The sequence below is a fragment of the Artibeus jamaicensis genome, unplaced genomic scaffold (assembly GCF_021234435.1).
Source record: "Artibeus jamaicensis isolate MK-2021 breed Jamaican fruit bat unplaced genomic scaffold, CSHL_Jam_final contig_585, whole genome shotgun sequence".
NCBI classification, from domain to species: Eukaryota; Metazoa; Chordata; class Mammalia; order Chiroptera; family Phyllostomidae; genus Artibeus; species Artibeus jamaicensis.
The window spans coordinates 8,634,275-8,657,235 of NW_026521894.1; the positions used below are offsets into that span (position 1 = coordinate 8,634,275).

A 22,961-nucleotide genomic window follows, 5' to 3' on the forward strand; every position below is an offset into this window, starting at 1 on the left:
GGTTGTGCGAGGAGGTGAGCCAAGGTTGCTTACACCACCATCTGGACCAGAAGTCCCATGATTTTTAATTTCTAACTGTGTTTTTTTTCTTGGAATGTTCTTTCTATAGTATCTTGTTCTTGTTTAATAGTTATAATGTCTTATCACTTTGGAGATAGTAATGATACAGATTTTTGCCTTTTGTTCTCCGTGTATTTTTTCTATTTCCTTCTAGTGGCTTTATTCCTGCTTGTTTTGCACTCTCACTCATGCTTGAAGTTTTCCTTATTGTTCCTGTTTGCAAGTGCTGCTTAAGAAATTATTTCAAAATCCAATGGTTTAAAACAGCCATTTTAACAAACTCATGAATTCAGTGGGTTAGGAATTCAGGAAGAGCAACAGAGAGGATCTTCCACGATGTCTGGAGTCTAACTGGGAAGGCCTGAAGGCTGAGGTGACTTCACAGCGAGACGGCAGGCACTATTCTGAGACACTTTACTCACATGTCTTGTGGCAGATGCTGGATAGCAGGTGGGACCCCACCTGACGCTGTCAGTCGGATCACCTACACAGACTGCTCCACGCGTTGTGTCCTGGACTTCCTCACAAGAGGAATCAGATCCCTTTTATAGTGGCTCATGCCTCCATGCCTCCAAATGCAGCCCAGTCCCAGAGAAGCAGGCAAAAGTCTTTTCTGATCTAGTTTCAGTAGTCATAAGTGTCAGTTCTTCTACCTTCTACTGGTTAACCAAGCAGTCAGCCCAGAATCAAGCAGTGAGAGGAACAAATAAACCTTACTTTTTAGTGGGAGGAGTGTAAAAGAATTTGAGGATATATGTTTAACCAACACACTCAGGCATCTGATAATCCCTGGCTGTCTATAAATATTTTTGACTGAATAAAAAGCTGGTTGGACTAAAAGCTGACTGGGAAGCTCTGAGCACACAGGCAAGGCTTGGTGACTACAAGCATGACTGCAGAGTGATACTGCTGGACAATTTTACTGGGGAGACCTAAATCAGTATCGCCCACTAAAGCAATACTTCCTCTTTTCTAATATTCACTGAACACTAACTATGGGGCTAGCTAAGAAAAATATTTTATTGATCACCTCATTTTATCCTCATAACAGCTCTATAAGGAAAACACTCATTTTATAGATGAGATAATTGAGGCTTAGAGAGGTTAGTAAACATAGATCTAGGAGTCAACTCAATTTGTTGTCAAAGTCTGTACTCGAGTGCTAGGCCATGCTGGATCAAGGGGAGACACCTGTAATGTCTCTGACCAGAAATAGATACATTGGGTATCATTCAAGGGCTGGGAAAGATGATAAATCCACAATGCCTGAAAGTATAAGTGTAGGCTTTCAAAGGAGAAAAACAACAACAACAAATCAAAACCATAAGAGGAAATTTAAAGTCCCTAAAGCAAGTAAATCACAAAGATTTCTCAGCTTCAACGGTTGTCTAGAGTGTTCCATAGAAAACTGCGTTGATAAGTAAGCAGCAGGGTACTTACAGAATGTTTGCTGGAAGTGAGACAGTGTTGGAGCTTCTGGGGCGATGTTATAGAAATGAGTTTTTAGAGCTCCGCTCACCAGCAGATTATATGTCAGATCTGTTATATTGATGCCTACGATTGCAAAGGAGTACCTGCAAAGGGTAAACCACAAAACCAATTTTGTGTCACATATGAGAAACAAGATTTAAAAATACCATAATCTGATTTTTAATTACTAAATTATTAGAGTGGCAGGTTTCCCTTCCCTCTCCACCTTATTGAAACCCTGAATTTTGTAATTTATCAGAAAGAGAATTTAGGGCTCATATACTTTGATTTGGTAATTCCATTTCCAAATATATGAGAGTAAAAATAAAAGCCTGACAAAGCTTCAGATACAAGGATATTCATTACAGCACTATTTATACTGGCAAAGACATAGAAACTATTCAAATATCCTAAAAAAGTGGTTGAACTAATTATAGTAATGTCATGTAGCATATTTAGCCAATAAAACTATATTCCTAACGACTATTTAAACAAAATATAACACATTATGTATTGAACAAAACAAGTTTTATTATATAAACACACAAATGTGCACAGAAAGTAGGCTAGAATGAAATGACACAAAATATTAATATAAGTAGGTTAGAGTAACAAGGAGTGATTTTTTGTTTACTTTCCTATATTTTCTAAATTATCTATAATAAATCATATACTACTTTTAGATTTTATTTACTTATTCTTACAGAGGGAGAAAGGGAGGGAGAAAGAGAGGGAGAAAAACATCAGTGTGAGAGAGAAATATTGAACAGCTGCCTTTTATACACTCTCCAACCAGGAACTGAACCTGTAACTCAGGCATGTGCCCTGACTGGGAATCAAACCAATGACCTTCTGCTTTACAGGACAATGCCCACCCAACTGAGCCACACTGGTCAGGGCATAAATCATATATTATTGTAAAAAGGAAGAAAAATATAAATAAGTATCTTAACGATCAAAGTATATTTTCTACTCCCTTTTTCTACATGCCTATTATGGTAGCACACTAAAAAAAGATTTCTGTTCAAAATGTTTTAGATGAAATGGGTATTATAAAAAAAACCCCAACACTTCTAGCCCTGGCTGGTGTGTCTCAGTGCATTGAGTGCCAGCCTGCAAACTAAAGGGTTACCTGTTCCATTCCCAGTCAGGGCACATGTCTGGGTTGTAGGCCAGGTCACCAGCAGGGGGTGTTCAAGAGGCAATTACACATTGATGTTTCTCTCCCTCCCTCCCTTCCCTCTCCAAAAATAAATAAAATCTTTTAAAAAATATAAAATTAAATAACATCTAAAGTAAATTTTTATCTAATAGCCTGATAGTTGATAGAAATCCTTAAAAGAAAACAAATAAATTGTAAATGAGGACTTCTGAAAATGATTTCCATATAGTTATAACTTTCTAAATCTTGCAGTTGGTGACAGGCAAAGTAGTTATACTTAATCATACAAATGCAAAGATATCCATAAACATAACAGTTCCTTTTGAAAATGTAACTGGATTATATATTTTCATTAGGACAAGTAGATTTTCATTTTTGTCATCTCTCACAGGGCCCTTGGGACACTTCTGTCCTGGTTCAGACTGACAGAGTCTTTGTTATGAAATCCCACACTCACCCAATTGCTTTGTCCATCCTTTTCTGCTCCCATTCTGCTTTGCTGAATTTGCTGAATGAATGAATGAATGAATGAGTAATAAGAGTTAATCTCTAATTGGTACTTGTTCTTTTTTAATATTCATGTTAAAACTGCTGAGTAAATGCAGAGATGTTTGTAACTCAGTTATTGAACACAAACCAATGAAAATCTTATCAATTAAAAAGCTACAATACAATTTATATGGAGCTCAGGAATGGAATTATTTAAAGCCATGCTACTTATCTCCTATTCACTTTAGTTTAGCAGTGGGAGTCACCCTAAAGGCCAAGCATTATGATATTATTTTATACTATCATTACTTACCAATGACATTGCTTCCGTGAAACCTTTTCTGGTATCCCTCCCCTCTAACGAGGTGCCACCTCACTCTCCCGATTCCCCACGTTTGGTTTTATCTGATGGCATTTATCCTACTCACCTTTATTTGTTTGGCACACAACAGATGCCAAATAAATACTTACTGATAAATAAATAATTGAGTTAGTGAACAAAAGGGAGGAATGAAAGAAGGAAGGGAGGGAGGAAGGAATACTACATGGGTCTAAAAAGTTCTGTTTCAACAAGTGCTATGGTATTTCCTCTGGTTAAGGTAGGACCGTTAAACCACAGCAGTTCCACTTTTATTCCATTTTATAATTTGAGCTTCTGAATAAGACTGTTTGAAGAAAGGGTTATATCACAGAAGCATTCCCAAAATAATGCCTTGCATTTCATTGCTGTGTGTCCTTGCTCATCCCCCCACCGTCACCCCCCCGTAATGCTAACATCTTGTAAGCAGAAACCATGCTCCACTCTTCGTTGTGGCCAATGGGACCTTCATTCAGCATAACCAGACTAAACAATGTGATTATTACTTGAACTAAATAAAATTTAAAACGAGAGTTATTATGAGCATTTAGCTTCCATCCAAGTAGGAATTTTCTATAGCCCACTGTGTGCTACAGAAACATGCAAACACTGCGTGAAAAGACAAACATGTAATACACACGGCACAAGACCACAAAAACACAGTACAAAGCTTATATTTAACTATGTATACTTTCTACTCTGTAAATGATTACCTATAATTCAAAGTAACTGTCTTTAATTCATGTTAAAACATGTTGCCTCTTTTCAAAGTGTAACTGCCAACCAACAAACCAACTAACCAGCCAAAGAGGCATCAGGAAATTTTTACCTTAAAAGACTCATATTCAAATTAAAGTGAGTTGTCTTTGAAACTTTGCATAAATTAATTTATAAACACATATTTTCTCTTCAACAAAGCTTTGTAATTTCTCCATATTTGTCAAATCTCTGTATCTTCATTGAAAACAGAAGAAAAGGCCAAATGACCTCCACTCATCTGATTATCAACACAATATCCTGGCCCCCAAAGAATGAATCCTTCTCTTCAGGAAACACACACATACAAACAAAAAACCTGACAGTTGAAATTCTCCTTTTAAACTTGAATCTACTTTTATCCCTCAGGTTACTTCAGGACTCAATGGATGGATGTTCACAAGAACAATAACATATAATGCTTGCTAAAGGGCAGACAGGAAAGAGTTTTCCTAGTATACATAGGCTTCTCCCTGTTGAACACCTGAAATAATCAGGGCCTGACAGAACCTATGTTTATATCACAATCAATGTATACTTCTTGCAGGGGTTAGTGAAGTACCGTAACATTTTCAAAACACTCTGATTTGTATTCAGTGACATTTACTATCAATTTGAAGTGATCAATGCTTGAACTCCATCTAGTCAATTTTATTGTAGCCTGAGGGACAAAGCATGGTAGTTTTATCCATATGCCTTGTGTGCATGTGCACACACATGCAAATGCTAGTCTCTTCTTAAACAGGAGTAATCACACAAACCACCAAATCCTCTCTGATGGCGGACACAGGAGATGAAACTATAAAGCCTTTCTCAGGAATGGCTGATAGATAAAATCAATCCCTCTCCAATGCTTAATCAAAAATATTTTAAGCTTATTGTTTCTTCCCAAGGACCATGGAAGAGTCAGGTCCCCTGGCCGATGCTCCTCCAGGAAATGCCACCTGATGGTGCACATACACCCTGAGGTCAGTTTGATCAGAGGGAGTTCAGAGTCTCTGCATTACAGAAACATGCAATGCCGAAAACCTCGTCAAAAGGTAAAACAGCTCGATTTGAACCATGTAACATATCAAGAAAGAGCTAAGTGGTTTTAGTGTTTTTCCAAAGTAAATAAAAGATAAAAAAATAAGTTAATCTTGTGAAAAATTATAAATATAAATTTGAGAAGAACAGTATAATTAAATGAGCCTTAGTCAACAGAAGCTAGAATAAGTATAATAGTAAGGTGGGAGGGGGACCCCAAAGTCAATCTGCTTCTGAGTTTCTGAATAATAAAACTTAGGACTTAGTTAGACAACATGAATACTAACAAGGAACTTGCCTCCTGAGGAGAAAAAGGTGATACAAAACCATGATTACAAAATACCAGAACTCCTTATAAGAAGAATGACTAAAGCATATATAACTGTTTTATTTAATAATGAAATGAGAAATTTCCCAAATAAAATGTCCCTCTCTGGGGAGTAGATGGGGTCAGAGCATATGTGGAGATGTGATCAGCCTTTAGATGTGTTCAAAATGTTTCTCCAACCAGGTATAACCATGGTTGTAGAAAAGGATTTTGACATTTTCTATCATATTGGTCTAATCTGGTTTTTCTCCCCCTAAAACAGAGCCCAAATATAAAAAACTACAGTAAATTAAAAGATAGGAAATACTTGCTTTTGGAAAAATTTTCATGAATTTATATTTCTTTAAAATTATTGTTCATACATATTTTGAAAGAAAATAAAAGCAACAAAACACAAAACCAAAGAAAAATACCTTATTTCCTCTTTAGTGATATCCCTTCACGTAATCAGTTAAACAAAAAATATATAAAAGTAAATGAAAATGCAAATAATTTAGAATCTAGAATTTTATTTTTTCATATACTTTTTAAAATATATTTTACTAATTATGCCATTACAGTTGTTCTATTCCCCCCTTCATTCCCCTCCACCCTGCACACCCCTCCCCCACCATTCCTCCCCTTCAGTTTATGACCACGTGTCTCAAGTTCTTTAGATTCTCTTAGAATTTGATTTTTTAAGAAGCCTCAGCAACTCCAGACTTTTTCAGCGAGCCCCTGACTTCATGACTTTCACTCTCCCCGCTACTCCCCCATCATGCTCTCTTGTCTCTGAACTTTTTCTTCCATATTCTGCTCTCTCCTTCTTCTATGCTCACCTCCCTCATCAGTCCTCCTGGACACCAGTGACGTTACGTTATCAGTCCCTTTTAATATGTATCTTACTCTAACAGCTCCATTTTATATCTTCAATCCCATAAGTACCTGAAGGGTTTTTTTTTTGGTAGGTTATATCAGTTTAATTCACAAAGAACAGCATATTTCAGACCTACAATTCCATTTAATATCAACAAAAAAATCTGTACAGCGAACCCAAAGGCAACCATATAGCGTAATGTATAAATGTGCAAATATACTTTAAAAATGCAAGTCATTCCATAGTATTTGCAAGGCAGAACTTTATAGTAATTAAGGGAATCAACCTCACACTAGCTAAATTAATAATCCTTCGCATGTATAGCCAATGCAAATAAGTACCTGAAGTTTTAACCATCCTATTCTGAATTTGTCAGAGGGTTTGTTTCAAGGAGCTTTAAGCCTCACTTCTGGTGGGTTGACTTCTAAGAATTTCATCAACAGATCCATCTAGAAGATGAAGTTAATTCTACCTCATTCACAAAGTGTAATCCACCTTTTATTTTCAAGAATTACCTGCATTTTGGGTGAAGAGAATCAGAGAGGACCTGCTGAGCAGCTGTACTGTCCCTTTCTGCAAAATACCTGCAGTTGGAGGGAAAGAAAACACGTATATGTGTATTTTAATATGTATTGAATGCATGCACCGAATACACACATTTTAATCCAGTTTGGGGCCATTTGGATTCAGTGATGGACACTAGCATAAGATTATCATGTGTCTCAGCTTCTCCAGAGAACAGCTCTCCCTAACAGAATTTTCCAAATATAATGACAGTATAATAGAGTAGTTGTAAAACTCAATATAGATTTAGGAATGATTCTAGTAGGTCTGAAATTTTAGTTATGAACTTTGCCATTCCCCAGAGAGAGCCAAACATAGTATTAAGAGGGGTCATCAATGAGGGGGCAGAAAGAGGCCCCTCAAAAGGCAGAAAAGACTGGATGAAGGGCTCTGATGAGGGGCTGTGACAGCCAAGGGCACAGAAAAGAGACTAGAGGAAAAAGGATGTGTTTCAAAGGCATTTTTCTTGGAGGGTATTCATGGGGTATTTGAATTGTGAAAACAATGGAAAACATAGAGCTCAGAAATGCTATAAATAAAATTTTATTCTAGGAAAAAGGGGGAAAATGAAGTTTTCTAGAAAATAAAACTATAGCATATTATTTAATTTAATGTGAATATATTTTCTGCATAAATCTAAATAATAAAATAAGCTCTTGAATTTTGTCTCAGAAAATTTGAAACTAAAGTCAGCAAATTTAATTCACATTGTTGGGAACTGCCCTGCCTGGTTTCAGAAGCTGTAACCCCCATGGCTAAGGCTGAGTAAAAAGACCTTGAGACCATAAGCCACTAAGGAGATAAAACTTATCCTTCTGGCAGGGGTGCAGCCTCTGCCCCCTTTACTTCACCCTACTTGGCCCCGGTGGATGACTGGTGAGCCAAGGATGGGTAAGATTCCTCGAGGGAGGGACAACCTAGAACAGGCATGGTCATGAAGGGACCCTCATGGAAGGACTTAGGGGACTACAGAAAAGGAGTGATGGACCCTCACCACTCGGGCTTTGTTATAGCCTGACTCCTCATTGTATCTGTAAAAAGTCTCCTAATCTCTTGGCTGCCCAAATCCCCCACCTGACTTAAGCCTGAAACAATGCCAGAGGTGGGTATGGCCCTGTGCTGGAATGGGCAGTTTCTGGGGCAATCAGACCTAAGACAAATGCATAAAATCCTGTGAAACCTGCTTTGCTAAGAGTACCCTCAATTTAAGTGATAACGGTCCAAGCATAAAATGAGTTTGTTTCCCAAAAGTTTTATGGCCCTTTGGCATCACTCTATCTATCTGACCCTGACTCTGAATAAGCCCTCATAGTTCTTTGAATGTTATCTATTGTTTCATCATTACTGCCTCAAAATGATTGATGAGCTTTACATATATGCCCTGTACTCCTATGCAAATTAAACCCAATAAAAGCTCATTGAAGAACAGGCTCAATGTGCTCTGACCCAGGATTGAACCTGAAACATTATGGTATATGGGATGATGGTCCAACCAATTGAGTTACATGGCCAGGGCTCTAATAGTGTAGCATTTAAAGGAATTCATAAAATAATGAGTGATTATAAAACTTCTTAAATTTAATATAAAAGTAAAGATCTAGGGGGAAAATGGGGTGCTATAAAAATGACTAAGGCTTAATTTCTTTTAAAAAATAATATCACTAGTATTGCTAATAGGGTGTGTCAAAGGATACATGAACCAACCTAAAAAGATTCCCTTTGGCTTGAAAAATAATGACCACAAATGACTCAATTTGAGCATGAAAAAATAATGAGCAAAATTAGTTGAATCACAATAAACATATAAGACCAGGATTAAAAATAATATTTAAAACATAGAGAGATAAATCCTAAAAAAGTTTTTCAATTACTAACACGGGAACTAGGACACCAAGTCCTCATGCTCAAAAATGGCAACTTATATAGTGAACATCTGTCTTTCCTATATTTTAGAGAAACCAAATAACTGTAGTTGATAAAGGCAACTGCATCTCCACAGAATTCCAGTCAACAACTATGGGAAGAAAAATGAATTAGAAAAAGGTTTTGCATAGTTAAGTAATTGGTTCAGTGAAGACCACTGAAGGAGGGCATGATTAGACAAAGGGCTAATGGCGACTTTACAATGCAGCCACCAGACTGTGATACCTCTGACCCATCTCAGCCTTGGAATGACAGTAGGAACAAGGCAGGCCTCTCACTGTGATGCCAACCTGATTCATGCCTTTCTGAATACCGACTATTTTCAGGACATTACAAGGGATTGGCGTAAATGAAAACAGACCCATCTAGACCATGGGACATTTTACAAGACGACTGACTGGGAATCCTGAACAAGTTAACGACGGGGCAGAGGGGGCAGGGGGCAAAGGGAGAGGGCAGAGTTACAGAAACTGCTTGAATTAAAAAAGTCCAAGAGACATAATAATTAAGTAAAATGTGGAGATATTGTTTAAAATTGGATTAGAACAAACCAGCTTTAAAGAGATTTTGGGAGAACTGGTCATTTGAACGTGGACTGAACATAGAGGACACCAAGGAATGTTGTTAATTTTGTTAGGTGTGATGGCATTTGGGTCAATGTAAGGTAATATTGATGTTTTTTACAGCTTAAGAGTGAAACGAAAAACGGTATAAATTTTCATTAACACGCTTCTACCTCCCAAAAAACAAACATGACAAGTACTTCAAAACCTTGATAATTACTAAATGTGGGTGATTAGTAAAAGGGGAGTTCTTTAATAATCTTTTCATTTTTTGTAAATACTTACATTTTTTCACAATAAAAAATAAAATAAATAAATAAATTTGAGATTTGCTTAAAAGAATCCATGAAGTTTTCCAGACAAAAGTAAGATGGTAGTAGCTTTTTAAATTTTCTAAACCTGAGTTATCTCCCACAGCACTTGAATGTTTTCTTGGAGTCTTTTTGGCAGTGGCTTTTGGACCTAATAATTCAATTTTGTCATTTCAATACAAGGAGACAAAATCACTTTAATACTTACCCACTCTTCATTTTACTTACTGCAAATTGTACAGGCCAAGCAGTCCCATTCCTCGAAAATCTGTTTTGGGATCATCACCTTGGAAACCAATCTCACACCACTGCTTAGAAATTCGAGATTCCAGTGGAGTATTGGGCTTCAAGAATTTCCACAGCTGGAAACAAGAAAGAAAATTAGCTTGTTGGTATGCACACATAAATATTCGTTTCCATTGGCTCAGATTTTGTAAACAACATCATTAGGAGGAACTTTGCAAAAGGTGAATACATGCAAACATATTAAAGATTTGATCATCTTTCAATTCCCTGTAACAGCAGTTCTCAAAGTATTGTCTGAACACTCTTGGAGGGACACCATGACCTTTTCTCTGGGTCTGGGAGGTAAAATTTATTTCATAATAAAACTAACAGGTTTTTATTTTTTCATTCTTGTCTTCTCAGGAATATACAGTGGGATTTTCCAGAGGCTTTATGACATGTGACCACACCGCCCCACTCAAAACAATGGAATGGGTACCTTTATATTTTAGTGTTTTAAATATTTCTGTTTTAGTTTCTAATCAGATATTTATCTCCCACAGAAGCTGTTTGGAGACCTCCAAAAATATATAAAAGAGTAAAGGGAAAGAGAGAGCAGGGAAAATTTTGAGGCTGTACATTATTCAAATCCTTAGAAAATGCTTATCTTACTTTACGGCAAAACTTTTAGCAACATGACTAACAAAAAGAAAAATAGACAGACTTGAGTTTTATTTCTTAGGGCTCATCTAGAATGAAGTGAGAATAAATATCACATAGCTAAACAAAAGGTTAGTAATGTTCATGAATAACCTCAAAATGTATTATAATCTTTAAGAGTTACCTAAAATGTTTTAACTATAATCAATTTTATATTAATGGACAAGTGTAAATTCAAAGCACCATGTTCTTCACTGCTTAAGAAATTGGTTCTATTTTTCTAAGTTTTCTACAGAAATATATGTTTAATAGATATCCTTACTTGAGAGACAAATCATAGCTGTACAAATATGTAATGCTCTATTAGTTCTTTCTAATAAACAGAGATAAGCATGTAAGCAAATTTGCCTTTAAGGATATTAATAATATTTTATATTATATTTTCACTACAGAGACAAAAATAAATGTAAAATTTCCTTATTATTATTTCAACATAATTTAACTTCTAAACTGCTTGTTCTGTGTCATGTAGATTTTAAAACTTAAGCACAACAGGAATACATAAACACCTTGTCTTACAGTGAACTGCCACATATCTGACACAGTACAAAACAATGTTCAATGACAGGAAATACAAAAAATTCATCAAAGTTATTTTAGGTACTATTCCAAAATTATGTGTTATTCAAATGATACAATATTTTGTCTTAGTAGCATAACCAGTAAATTCAATCTAAAGAGAGAAAAATTTCAGAGTAAATTATGTCACACTTGAAAGCAAACTGTGAAACATGGCCACGAGACATTTCTTTTTATGTTATCCACATAAGGATTTGCCAGTGCTCTGCACTCATCAAAACAGGAAATATTTCTGAGTTCGTCAGAAGAGTACTTGAAAAATTAGAAGAAAGGTCTCATTTAAAAGTTCCTTTAGGAACAAATTTGGTTCATGTCACAATGAAAAATTAAATAAAAAGAAAATGTTTTTGTATAAAGGACACATGGACAAAGCCAAAGCAGGGTAGGATCAAGGGTGGGAAGTGGGGATGGCTGGGGTGGAGGGAGTGGTAGGGGAAAATGCACACAATTGTACTTGAACATCAATAAATGAAAAAAAGGAAACACTGTAAATCCAATCACATTCATGTGGATAATAATTTGAAGTAACTTCGGAGCCCTACATAATTAAATATAGCTGGTTTCATCAAGTGAATGAAATAAAAGAGGTAATAAACCTCATTCATTGGGGGAATACTTAGTTCAAGAGAGTGAAAAGTTTAAATAATAAAATGCTTTTAAAAGAAATTTCATTTTAATAATTTCATATATTAAGACAGACTAGACTGATGACTGAAAAGTATTCTTTGTTAAATTCTCAATCTTAACTGCTTTGTTAAGGGTACTTTCTTGGTAAATGGAAGTTGTTTATGCTAAAATACTCATATGAAGTGCTACCATGTATATATTTCCTGTAAGAATGCTTGAATTACTGGATTCTCTTCTGATAAAAGAAGAGAATATATACTCTTCAGGCCAGTACCTGAAAAAAGTAAGAGTAAGAGGCCAGGTGCTCCTGAAGTGTGAGGTGATTTCTTACATGCTGGAAGCTGACTGGAAATCTGAACTTAAGTGGTGGGCCTCTGGTCAGAGCCTCAGAGGAGCTGGCCATCTAAGACTGTGAAATGGGTGTAGAGTTATCACAAAGCTACCTGTCAAGTGCAGGAGATGAGAGTTAAAAAGGGTGATTTTTCTGGCAGATGACAGGCTGCAACGTGGAAGCAGCATGCTGAGTCAGACTATTATCCATCAGGGCCCATGCTCTGTTTAATTTTGTTCTCTTTTGCGCTGAACCTTTTCTGCAAGCTTATCTGAACACTTCTGCCTTGTCTCCGGTCTGCCGCAGAACAGAAAGAGCAAGGTCATTCACCCATCTAGTCATTCAAAAGCAGCTTTTCACTGAAGTCTCCGGGAGACTATATCTTGCCAATAGGAGAGCATCTTTTAATTCTGGGTTATATTTTTCCTATTAAGCCATGAATCCCCATAAGATTTTTCTTTTATTTTCAATTTCATTATAAACATTTAATAAAAATGTCCATTTGAATAACTCATATGGATAGTGCTACATGAATATAAAGTGATTATTACTCAATATCATTCCAGCCTATGTTTAAATGATCATAAAATCCAATTTCTTTTTATTCTTTAAGTAGAAACACTGATAATGGTCTCCTATGATTACAAATCAAAGCACTTAAACATTATAGCCATACATGGAAGTTTCTAAACCAGGAGTCAGCAAACTTTGTAAAGGACCAGATAGTAAATACTTTAGGCTTTGGTGGCCATCCTGTCATTTCTACAACTACTTAATTTTGCCATTATAGAACAAAAGTGGCCACAGATAATATACAAATGAATGAATGGGTTTCAACAAAACTTTATTCACAGAAATGGGAGGCTGGCCAGATTTGGTCCACAGACTTTATCTTAAAAAAAATCCTCAGCTAAGGATATTTTGATTGATTTTTTAGGGAGAGATGAAAGTCAGGGGACGAAGAAAAGAGAGAGCAAGAGAGAAACACTGATGTGAGAGAGAAACATTTATTGGTTGCCCCCTGGGCATGCACCCTGACTGGCGATCGAAACCTAGGTACAGACCTAGGTACAGACCTTATGTGCTCTGAGTGGGGCTCGAACCTGCAACCCTCTGGTGCACGAGACTACACTTCCATCAACTGAGCCACCCCAGGGCTGGCCCACAGACTTTAATTTGCTGACCCTTGCTCTAAACAATTTTATAAAGTAGGTGACGAGGTTATTATTAGCCATTTTAAAGATGAAGAACCCTAAGCTCAGACACTTAAATACAAACTACGCCGGACTCTGGAAATACAAATGTGAACACGATATGGTGTCTCCCTGAAGAGGCAGTGCAGTAGAGCGGTGTAGAACCTGCCTAACTCTGCGAGCCTGCGTAGTCACGTAACTGCCACGCCTGCTTCCTCACCTAAAAATGGGGTTAATACCAATATCTTGCCATAAGGTGACTGTGGCACTTACTGACATGACTGGCACATACTAAACACTCAATGAATATTTCATTATTACTGGTTTTGTTATGCTTATACTTGTAATTTATATAAATTGAAGAGGAGAATAGAGACCCTACTAATAAGTTTGCTTGGGGAGGATAGAAAAGATTTCTAAATTCAATAAATAAGGACTTCAAAAACTTGAGCAGCTTCTTCTGTGAAAATAATAGGTAACAGGGGCAACAGCAGGAACAAATACCTGGGCCCAGGGGATGGCACAGCCTACTCTGGGCCAGGTGAATGCAGGTCATGGTGGAAATGTGCTGCACCGTGGGGATGCAGGAAAACAGCTTAAAGAAACCAATTGAAAAGGGTCAGACATAGGGAACTCTAAGTTTTTAACATAGAGAATGACATGACTGGATAATTTCTCCAGTAGTATTTAAGGAGATGGGATGAAGGAAGTGTTAGTGGCCCAAGTTGGAGATAATGGCTAGAATAAGGCAGATGGCATGGAAAACACTGGAGAGGTATTTGTGGGAAGCTCTATAGTAAGACTTAGTGATATTTGTAAATGTGCCATATCTCCCTAACTAGATTGCAAACCACTTAAGGGTAGAAAAGATGCTTTTTCTCAAAGTGCATAACACAGAAGTGCACCATCCTGGCTTATACTTTGCTGTGTTAATCAGAGCTGGATTAAAATGATATTGTCTGCTCTCCTCTGAGGTTAACACAAACCATCACTTTCATTACATCTTATAGCAGTGACAAGAAATGATCACATACATGCTCAAATCATGATGACAGGTAAGTCATATCACAAAAGTTCTTGACTAATGAACTACAATAATTCATGCATCTATCCATACTTTTAAAAACCTACTATGTGCCAGCACACATACAACGGATCAACTAAGATGGTACATGGCAAGTACCCAAATGTCATTGATTCAGTGGGCATCTCACCATTCTAACAAATTGTTCAGATGCTTGTGGTTAGTCTGTTAATTATACTACCTTCTCTTTCTTTCACCTCTTTTTAAAAAATGATTTTATTTACTTTTTTTTAGAGAGAGGGGAAGGGAAGGAGAAAGAGAGGGAGAGAAACAGCAATGTGAGAGAGAAACATCTATTGGTTGCCTCTTGCACATGCTCCAACTGGGGACTGAACTTGCAACCCAAACCCAGGTCATGTGCCCTGACCTGGAATCAAACTGGGGACTTTTCGTTTTGCAGATGACACCCAACCAACTGAGCCAAAATAGGTTAGGGCTCTTTCTTTCACCTCTTAACTCCCACCTTGAGATTGTTTTATTGAACTCAACTATTTGTATTAGAAACAAAAAAATGAAGCAATAAAAGATGAAGTTCAGTCAATGGCTTAGCTAAAATTAAGCAGAAGAGAGGGAAGGAGAAAAACTATTTTCAGAATGAGGATTCTCTAATTTTTAATGCTTTGCATCAGATCTAGTACTAATTAGTAGACACAAATGAGTCATCCGCTTAAGTGCTTACATACACAAATACATGTACTCCTTCACGCAAAAGAAACAACAGGATACATTTTCAAAATTTCAACTTCTATGACATTTTTCTTTTTTTAAAGTATATTTCATTGATGATGCTATTACAGTTGTCCCTCTTTTCCCTTCCTTTTATCCTCCTCTGCCCTGCACCACCTCTCCCTCCAATATTCCCCACCTTAGTTAATGTCCATGGGTCGTACATGTAAGTTCTTTGACATTTCCTATACTATTCTTAACCTCCCCCTGTCTATTTTGTACCTACCATTTATGCTTCTTATTCTCTATACCTTTACCCCTATTCTACCCACTCTCCCTCCCCGCTGATAGACCTCCATGTGATCTCCATTTCTGTGGTTTTGTTCCTGTTCTAGTTGTTTCCTTAGTTTGTTTGTTATCGGTTTTTTATTTTTTAATTTAAATTACTTTATTGTTATTCAATTACAGTTGTTTGTATTTTCTCTCCACCCCTCCCTGCCCACCCCCTGCAAACCCATCTCCCTCCCTTGCTTCCACTCTCCCCCTTGGTTTTGTCCATGTGTCCTTTACAGTAGTTCCTGAAAACCCCTTTTCCAACTGCCCCCTCCCCCTCCCCTCTGGCTATTGTTAGATTGTTCTTAATTTCAATGCCTCTGGTTATATTTTGTTTGCTTTTTCCCTTTGTTGACCATGTTCCAGTTAAAGGTGAGATCATATGGTATTTGTCTCTCACCACCCGGCTTATTTCACTTAGCATAAAGCTCTCTAGTTTCATCCATGCTGTCACAAAGGGTATAAGCTCCTTCTTCTCTGTGCTGTGTAGAATTCCATGTGTAATGTACCATAGTTTTTTGATCCACTCATTTGCTGATGGGCACTTAGGCTGCTTCCAGCACTTGGCTATTGTAAATTGTGCTGCTATGAATATTGGGGTGCACAGGTTCTTTTGCATTGTTGTTTCAGGGTTCTTAGGATATAATCCTAGCAGTGAAATTGCCGGGTCAAAAGGCAGTTTCATTTTTAGTTTTCTGAGAAAATTCCATACTCTTTTCCACAGTGGCTGCACCAGTCTGCATTCCCACCAACAGTGCACTAGGGTTCCTTTTATCCGCATCCTCTCTAACACTTGTTTGTTGATTCATTTATGATGGCCATTCTGACTGGTGTGAGGTGGTATCTCACTGTGGTTTTAATTTGCATCTCTCTGATGGCTAGTGATGCTGAGCATCTTTTCATGTGTCTCTGGGTCCTTTGTATGTTCTCCTTGGAGAAGTGTCTGTTCAAGTCTTTTACCCATTTGGGTTTTTTGTCTTCCTAGAGTGAAGTCCTGTGTTGTTTATATATTTTGGAGATCAAGCCCTTGTCTGAGGTATCATTGGCAAATATGTTTTCTCATATAGTTGGTTCTCTTTTCATTTTAATGTTGTTCTCTTTAGCCATGCAGAAGCTTTTTAATTTGATGATGTCCCATTTGTTTATTCTTTCCTTTATGTCCCTTGCTTTAGGGGACATATCCGTGAAGATGTTGCTGCATGGAATGTCAAATTTTCCTGCCAATATTTTCCTCTATGACCTTTATGGAATTATGACTTATATTTAGGTTTTTTATCCACCTTGAATTTATACTTGTGTATGTGTAAGTTGGTGCTCAAGTTTCATTTTTTTGCATGTAGCTGTCCAGCTCTACCAATACCATTTGTTGAAGAAGCTATTTTTGCTCCATTTTATGCTTCTTTCCCCTATGTCAAATATTAATTGACTGTAAAGACTTGGGTTTATTTCTTGGCTCTCTGTTTTGTTCCATTGGTCAATGTGTCTGTTCTTATGCCAGTACCAGGCTGTTTTGATTACAATGGCCTTGTAATACAGTTTGATATCAGGTATTGTGATCCCTCCTGCTTTTTTCTTCTTTCTCAAAATTGCTGTAGCTATTCAGGCTCATTTATGGTTACATATAAATTTCTGAAATGTTTGCTCTATATCTGTGAAATATGTCACTGGTACTTTAATAGGGATTGCATTGAATTTATAAATCACTTTAGGTAGTATGGCCATTTTGATGATGTTAATTCTTCCAACCCATGAGCATGGTACATGCTTCCATTTGTTTGTGTCTTCCTTAATTTATTTTTTCAGTGTTGTATAGTTTTCTGAGTAAAGTTCTTTTGCTTCCTTAGTTAGGTTTATTCCTAGGTATTTTATTTTTCTTGTTGCTATATCGAATGGAATTTTTTTTTCCTGATTTCTGTTCCTGGTATTTCATTGTTGGTGTACAAAAATGCCTTTGATTTCTAGATACTGATTTTGTAAACCACTGTTTTGCCAAATTCATTTATTAGGTTGAGTAGTTTTTTTGGAGAGTCTATAGGATTTTCTAAGTACACCATCATGTCATCTGCAAACAGTGACAGTTTTGTTCTATCCTTTCCAATTTGAATGCCTTTTATTTCTTTTTCTTGCCTGATTGCTGTGGCTAGGACTTCAAATGCTATGTTGAATAGGAGTGGTGAAAGTTGGCATCCTTGTCTTGTTCCTGACCTTAGTGGGAAAGCTCTAAATTTCTGGCTATAGGTCTCTCATATATGGCCTTAATTATGTTGAGGAATGTGCCTTCTATTCCCACTGGCTGTTTTTATAGTAAATGGTTGCTGTATCTTATCAAATGCTTTTTCTGCATCTGTTGATATGATCATGTGATTTTTGTCTCTCATTTTGTTCATGTGGTATATCATGTTTATTGCTTTGCAAATATTGTACCATCCTTGCATCCCTGGGATGAATCCACTTGGTTATGGTATATGATCTTTTTAATGTACTGATGGATGCAGTTTGCCAATATTTTGTTGAGGATTTTAGCATCTATGTTCATCAGCGATACTGGCCTGAAGTTTTCTTTCTTTGTTATGTCTTTATCTGGTTTTGGGATTAGAATGATGCTAGCTTCATAAAAGGAGTCTGGGAGTTTTTCAACTTCTTGAATTTTCTGAAATACTATGTGGAGGTTGGGGGTTAGCTTTCCCTTAAATGCTTTGTGAAATTCTCCTGTGAAACCATATGGTCCAGGGCTTTTGTGTGTTGGAAGCTTTTTAATTACTGTTTCAATTTCATCAGGTGTTATTGGTCTGTTCAGGCTTTCTGATTGTTCTTTATTGAGTTTTGGTAGATTATATTTTTCTAGAAATTTGTCCATTTCACCTAGGTTTTCAAATTTCTTGACATACAATTCTTCATAGTAATTTCTTACAGTCATTTGTATTTCTGTGGTATCAGCTGTAATCTCTCCTCTTTCATTTCTGATTGTGTTTATTGGTGTCCTCTCTCTCTTTTTCTTGATGAGCCTGCTAGAAGGCTTGTCTATTTTGTTTTCTTTTCAAAGAACCAGCTCCTGGATTCACTGATCCTTAGAATTGTGCTTTTAGTCTCTATGTCATTTAATTCTGTTCTGATCTTGGTTGTTGTTTTTTTTTAGGTTTGGTTGTTGACAGTTGTGAGTTTGTTGTCACTTTACTGTTCATATTTTTTATCTTTTCTTAGATAAATCCCTTTAACATTTCATATAATAAGGGCTTGGTGGTGCTGAACTCCTTTAACTTGACCTTATCTGGGAAGCACTTTATCTGTCATTCCATTCTAAATGATAGCTTTGCTGGATAGAGTAATCTTGGATGGATGTCCTTTCCTTTGATGACTTTGAATCCTTCTTTCCAGCACCTTCTTGTCTGTAAGTTTTTTTGAGAAATCAGCTGATAGACTTCTGGGAGCTCCTTTGTAGGTAACTCTCTCCTTTTCTCTTGCTGCTTTTAATATTCTCTCCTTATCTTTCATCTTGGGTAATATAATTATGATGTGTCTTGGTATGTTCCTCTTTGGGTCCAACTTGTTTGAGACTCTCTGAGCTTCCTGGACTTGTATGTCTATTTCCTTCATCAGACTGGGGAAGTTTTCTTTCATTATTTTGTCAAATCAGTTTTCAATTTCTTGCTCCTCCTCTTCTCTCCTCCTGGCACCCCTATGATTTAAATATTGGAACGTTTAAAGTTGTACCAGAGGTTCCTAAGCCTCTCCTCATTTTTTTGAATTTTTGTTTCTTCATTCTGTTCTGGTTAAATGTTTATTTCTTCCTTCTGGTCCAAATTGTTGATTTGAGTCCCGGTTTTCTTCCTTTCACCATGGGTTCCCTGTATATTTTCCTTTATTTCACTTTGTACAGCCTTCACTTCTTCCTTTATTTTGCAGCCATACTTAACCATTTCTGTGAACACCATGATTACCAGTGTTTTGAATTCTGTATCTGACAGGTTGGATATCTCCTCATCACTTAGTTCTTTTTCTGGAGTTATGATTTGCCCTTTCATTTGGGCTGTATTTCTTTTTCTTGGTGTACCTGTTATATTATGAGGTGGAGCCTTAGGTATTTGCCAGGGCATGACAACCCACTCTGCTGCTTGTGGCACTATATGTGGGGGAGTGGTCAGAGAGGGAACGATGCTGCTTGCTGGGCTCTTGCCTGACTTGGTGTCACTTCCCACCCCCTACACACAAGCAAATTGGGCCCTTCTGGTGCTGAGTCCAGCATAGATGGGCATGTGTACGTTCTAGGACTCTGTGGGCCCGTTCAATGATCTCTCCTGTGAGACTGGGAGTTTCTCCTGCCACTGCAACCCCCATAGGTTTTTACAGCTAGAGGTTTTGAAGCTTTCTTTCCCAGGTTCTGGACCCCTGGGTTGCATGGTTGATATCATTCCCCAGTTGTTCTTCCTGGTTTATCTGCATGTGAATGTGAGACTGCCTGGTCCACAAGCTGCTTCCTTGCCCTCCTGGCCCATGAGCTGCTGCTTTGAAGAACATCCTCTTTGCCCTGGCTGCCCTTTTTCGCCCCTCCTACTGGTCTGAATGAATGTTTTTTCTTTAACTCCTTGGTTGTCAGACTTCTACATGGCTAGATACTTTTAGTAGCTCTAGCTGCTTCTTTGTTTTTAAATTAGTTGTTGTCCTTGTTTTAGTTGTGCAATGAAGCAAAGTGTATCTACCTTGGCCAGAATGGTAGATACACTACCACTGAAGGCCAAGAAGAGCCAAGACTGAGGCTTTCTTGGCCTCAGTCTTGGCCAGAAGCCTTGGTATTTTTCAATAAAATAAAGTTAGGCCAGCTAAACAAATGATTTCTTCCAATTTTGTTACTGCCTTTTTGAATTTTAGGCACTGCTTTGGACATGGGGTTGCAAAGATGAATAAGACACAGCCAGTGAATTGGTAAAGCCTACTTTTCTTGCTGGTTCAGATGTGAGAGGTAAAGTTTTCATTAGAAAATCCATGTGAGACTTTAGATGCAAAGCCAATTTTCTTTTGTAGTCTGAGAAAGCATCAGAGGTCATTTCTGTGGGCTTTCACATTTGCCTCAAGTTTGATTGTTTAACTGCATCAGAAGCCATAGGAGAAACAGCATTTGTCAAAGAGTGACCTGGGATTTCCATTTATGACTTTTAATAGACATCAAAGAAGATGAAGTTGGTTGCTGCTTCGGTAATAGCCCTCCTGGGAAATTACCCAAGGCCTTAATGATGATTATTTATTCATGTAACTTGTAAAGTATTAGAAGAGGAGGTAAAGATTTATATCTGGTGTATTAAAACTGTTGAAAGACTAATATACAATTCTAAATACTCCTTCTGGCTATCAAAACAAGACCTTAGGAATCTTATATGACCTGATTGTATATTATGAAACATTAACATACCATCAGATCATATAAGATCATTACATTAAAATGTTACCTCAAAGCAATGAAGTTTGAATTAAAAAATTAAGAGAAAAATTTTAAATCAACCTTTAGAACTGAACTAGTAAGCTAAAGTGTTTTCTAAATTAACTTCTGAAAATAGATGATGAAATGCCTATCACATAGCACGTGCTTGGCAGACAAAAGCTGACCCAAGCAAAGGCCTAGAATGTGCTCGAGGACTAACCTTCAAAAGCATTTCCTCATGTTGGGGATTATCAGAATCATAGGGTTCTCTGCGCAGCTTTTCCACATCTGCAATAAGGTTTCTGTACCCAACGATCTGCAGAAGGCAAGCCTGAAGAGAGATTCCCAACCTAAGGTGTTCAAAGAGAAGAAACACACATGAAGAAAAACAAAACACACTTTGGCATTTGTTCACTTGATGTATGCACAACAGGACTTTTCCTGTTCATTTAATATGTAGGAAATTGCACAAACAGAATCTAATAGAAGCACAATTTCTTACTGAAACTCATATAAGTTGTAGAACTTGGCTGACACTTCCCTCCCATTCTGGGCTTTTCTTAAGCCATGTGCAACAATGTGGTTTTAAAAAACAATGGAACGTTTTATGCAGGTGACTTGTGAAATGTAGAAAACAAAGGTGATAATGAGTTCTTAGGGATCATGTAGCCCCCACTAGGTGGGTATATCAGAACACTTCAGAGGGTATGTGTGTGTGTGTTTAAGGATAGTGACAGAGGGAGGAAATAGCTCTCAGGGGCTTAGGAGTAAAAAAAATTTCAAACCACCAACAAAAATACCTCTGTTTGGGAGCATTCCTGAACAGATGAGGCAATTCTAAGAGAAAGAACTCACTACTTTACAAGATTTCCTGTTCCATATCAACTCCTCTAGTTATCTGAACACTGTTTTAGACTGAAACAAAATCTGCTTTCCTTATGACCAAGTGGCTCAAATTCTGTTCTCTGAGCAAATGTATTTCCACATTTCCCATGTCTACTTATTTTAAGATAATGATTCTTTCTTCTAGTTTCATCTCCAGGATTGAAAAAAAATCCTCTGTCCCTTCAATTCCTTCTCATGAAGCATGGTTTTGAGATGTTTTACTATGTTGCTCAGTCTTCTCTAAATGTCCATGTTTAACAGTCCCATTACTACACGTGACCGGGACAGAAAGCAAGCTGGCAAGCGTGACACACAGAGGATCATTAATTCCTGTGGTCTGAATGCTGTTTCTTGTCTATAACTTAGAAGATAAAACAGGATCTCTTTTAGCAGTCACATAACAGGTTTATTGAACAGATGGCTAACTAACCATCAAGATTCTTTTTTCATATAAACTACAGTCACATAAATTATTCTCCTGCATTCATTTGCTGGCATTTTAAAATCTAAAGGAAGTATTTATTTCACATTTATTTATCCTTGCTAGATTCTTTATAGTCATTAGCTTTTGTGATTCAAAATAGTTGAATGTTGGCAACTTCATAAGACTTAACCAACAGTTACTCTCCCATATATGCCTATCCCTAATTCACTCACTAAATTTGAACATTTTTGTTGTTGTGATGGTCATTATAATCACAATGACAGTGTCAGAATCATCTTTTTTCTGGGGGGGAGGGGAATAAAATGCATAGAAAATTAAGACTAAAGTAGGGGCAACAGAAAATTATGTCTCAGGATGTACACTTATTCCTGACTTAGAGGGCAGTGTCGGGTAACCCAGAATGCTAAACGTACATGAAACTGAATGTTCAATTAAATAGCCCTTACCACTACTTGTTACCATAGCACAAAAAAACTGAATCGGGTATTTTAATGTAGGAAAAGTGAACAGTGGCACTGGTCACCCAGGAAAACAGTGCAGGACTGAAAAAAGTTAATTCTGAGGAAAAGAGGAAAGTGGGAAAAATGAAAGAAG

At 37.1% G+C, this 22,961-nt stretch overlaps 1 protein-coding gene across 2 annotated transcripts in view; it reads right to left on the bottom strand.

The window, feature by feature from the left end:
• ELMOD1 (ELMO domain containing 1) overlaps positions 1–22,961 on the bottom strand; it is an 88,892-nt gene that overhangs the window by 9,537 nt on the left and 56,394 nt on the right. For both annotated transcript variants that reach the window (XM_053670377.1, XM_053670378.1), the window contains exons 6-10: positions 21,258–21,387; positions 10,095–10,228; positions 7,021–7,089; positions 3,150–3,200; positions 1,501–1,634 (exon numbers count right to left, since the gene is read on the bottom strand). In XM_053670377.1, coding sequence (XP_053526352.1) covers positions 1,501–1,634; positions 3,150–3,200; positions 7,021–7,089; positions 10,095–10,228; positions 21,258–21,387 — 518 coding nt within the window. The remainder of the gene's footprint in view (positions 1–1,500; positions 1,635–3,149; positions 3,201–7,020; positions 7,090–10,094; positions 10,229–21,257; positions 21,388–22,961) is intronic.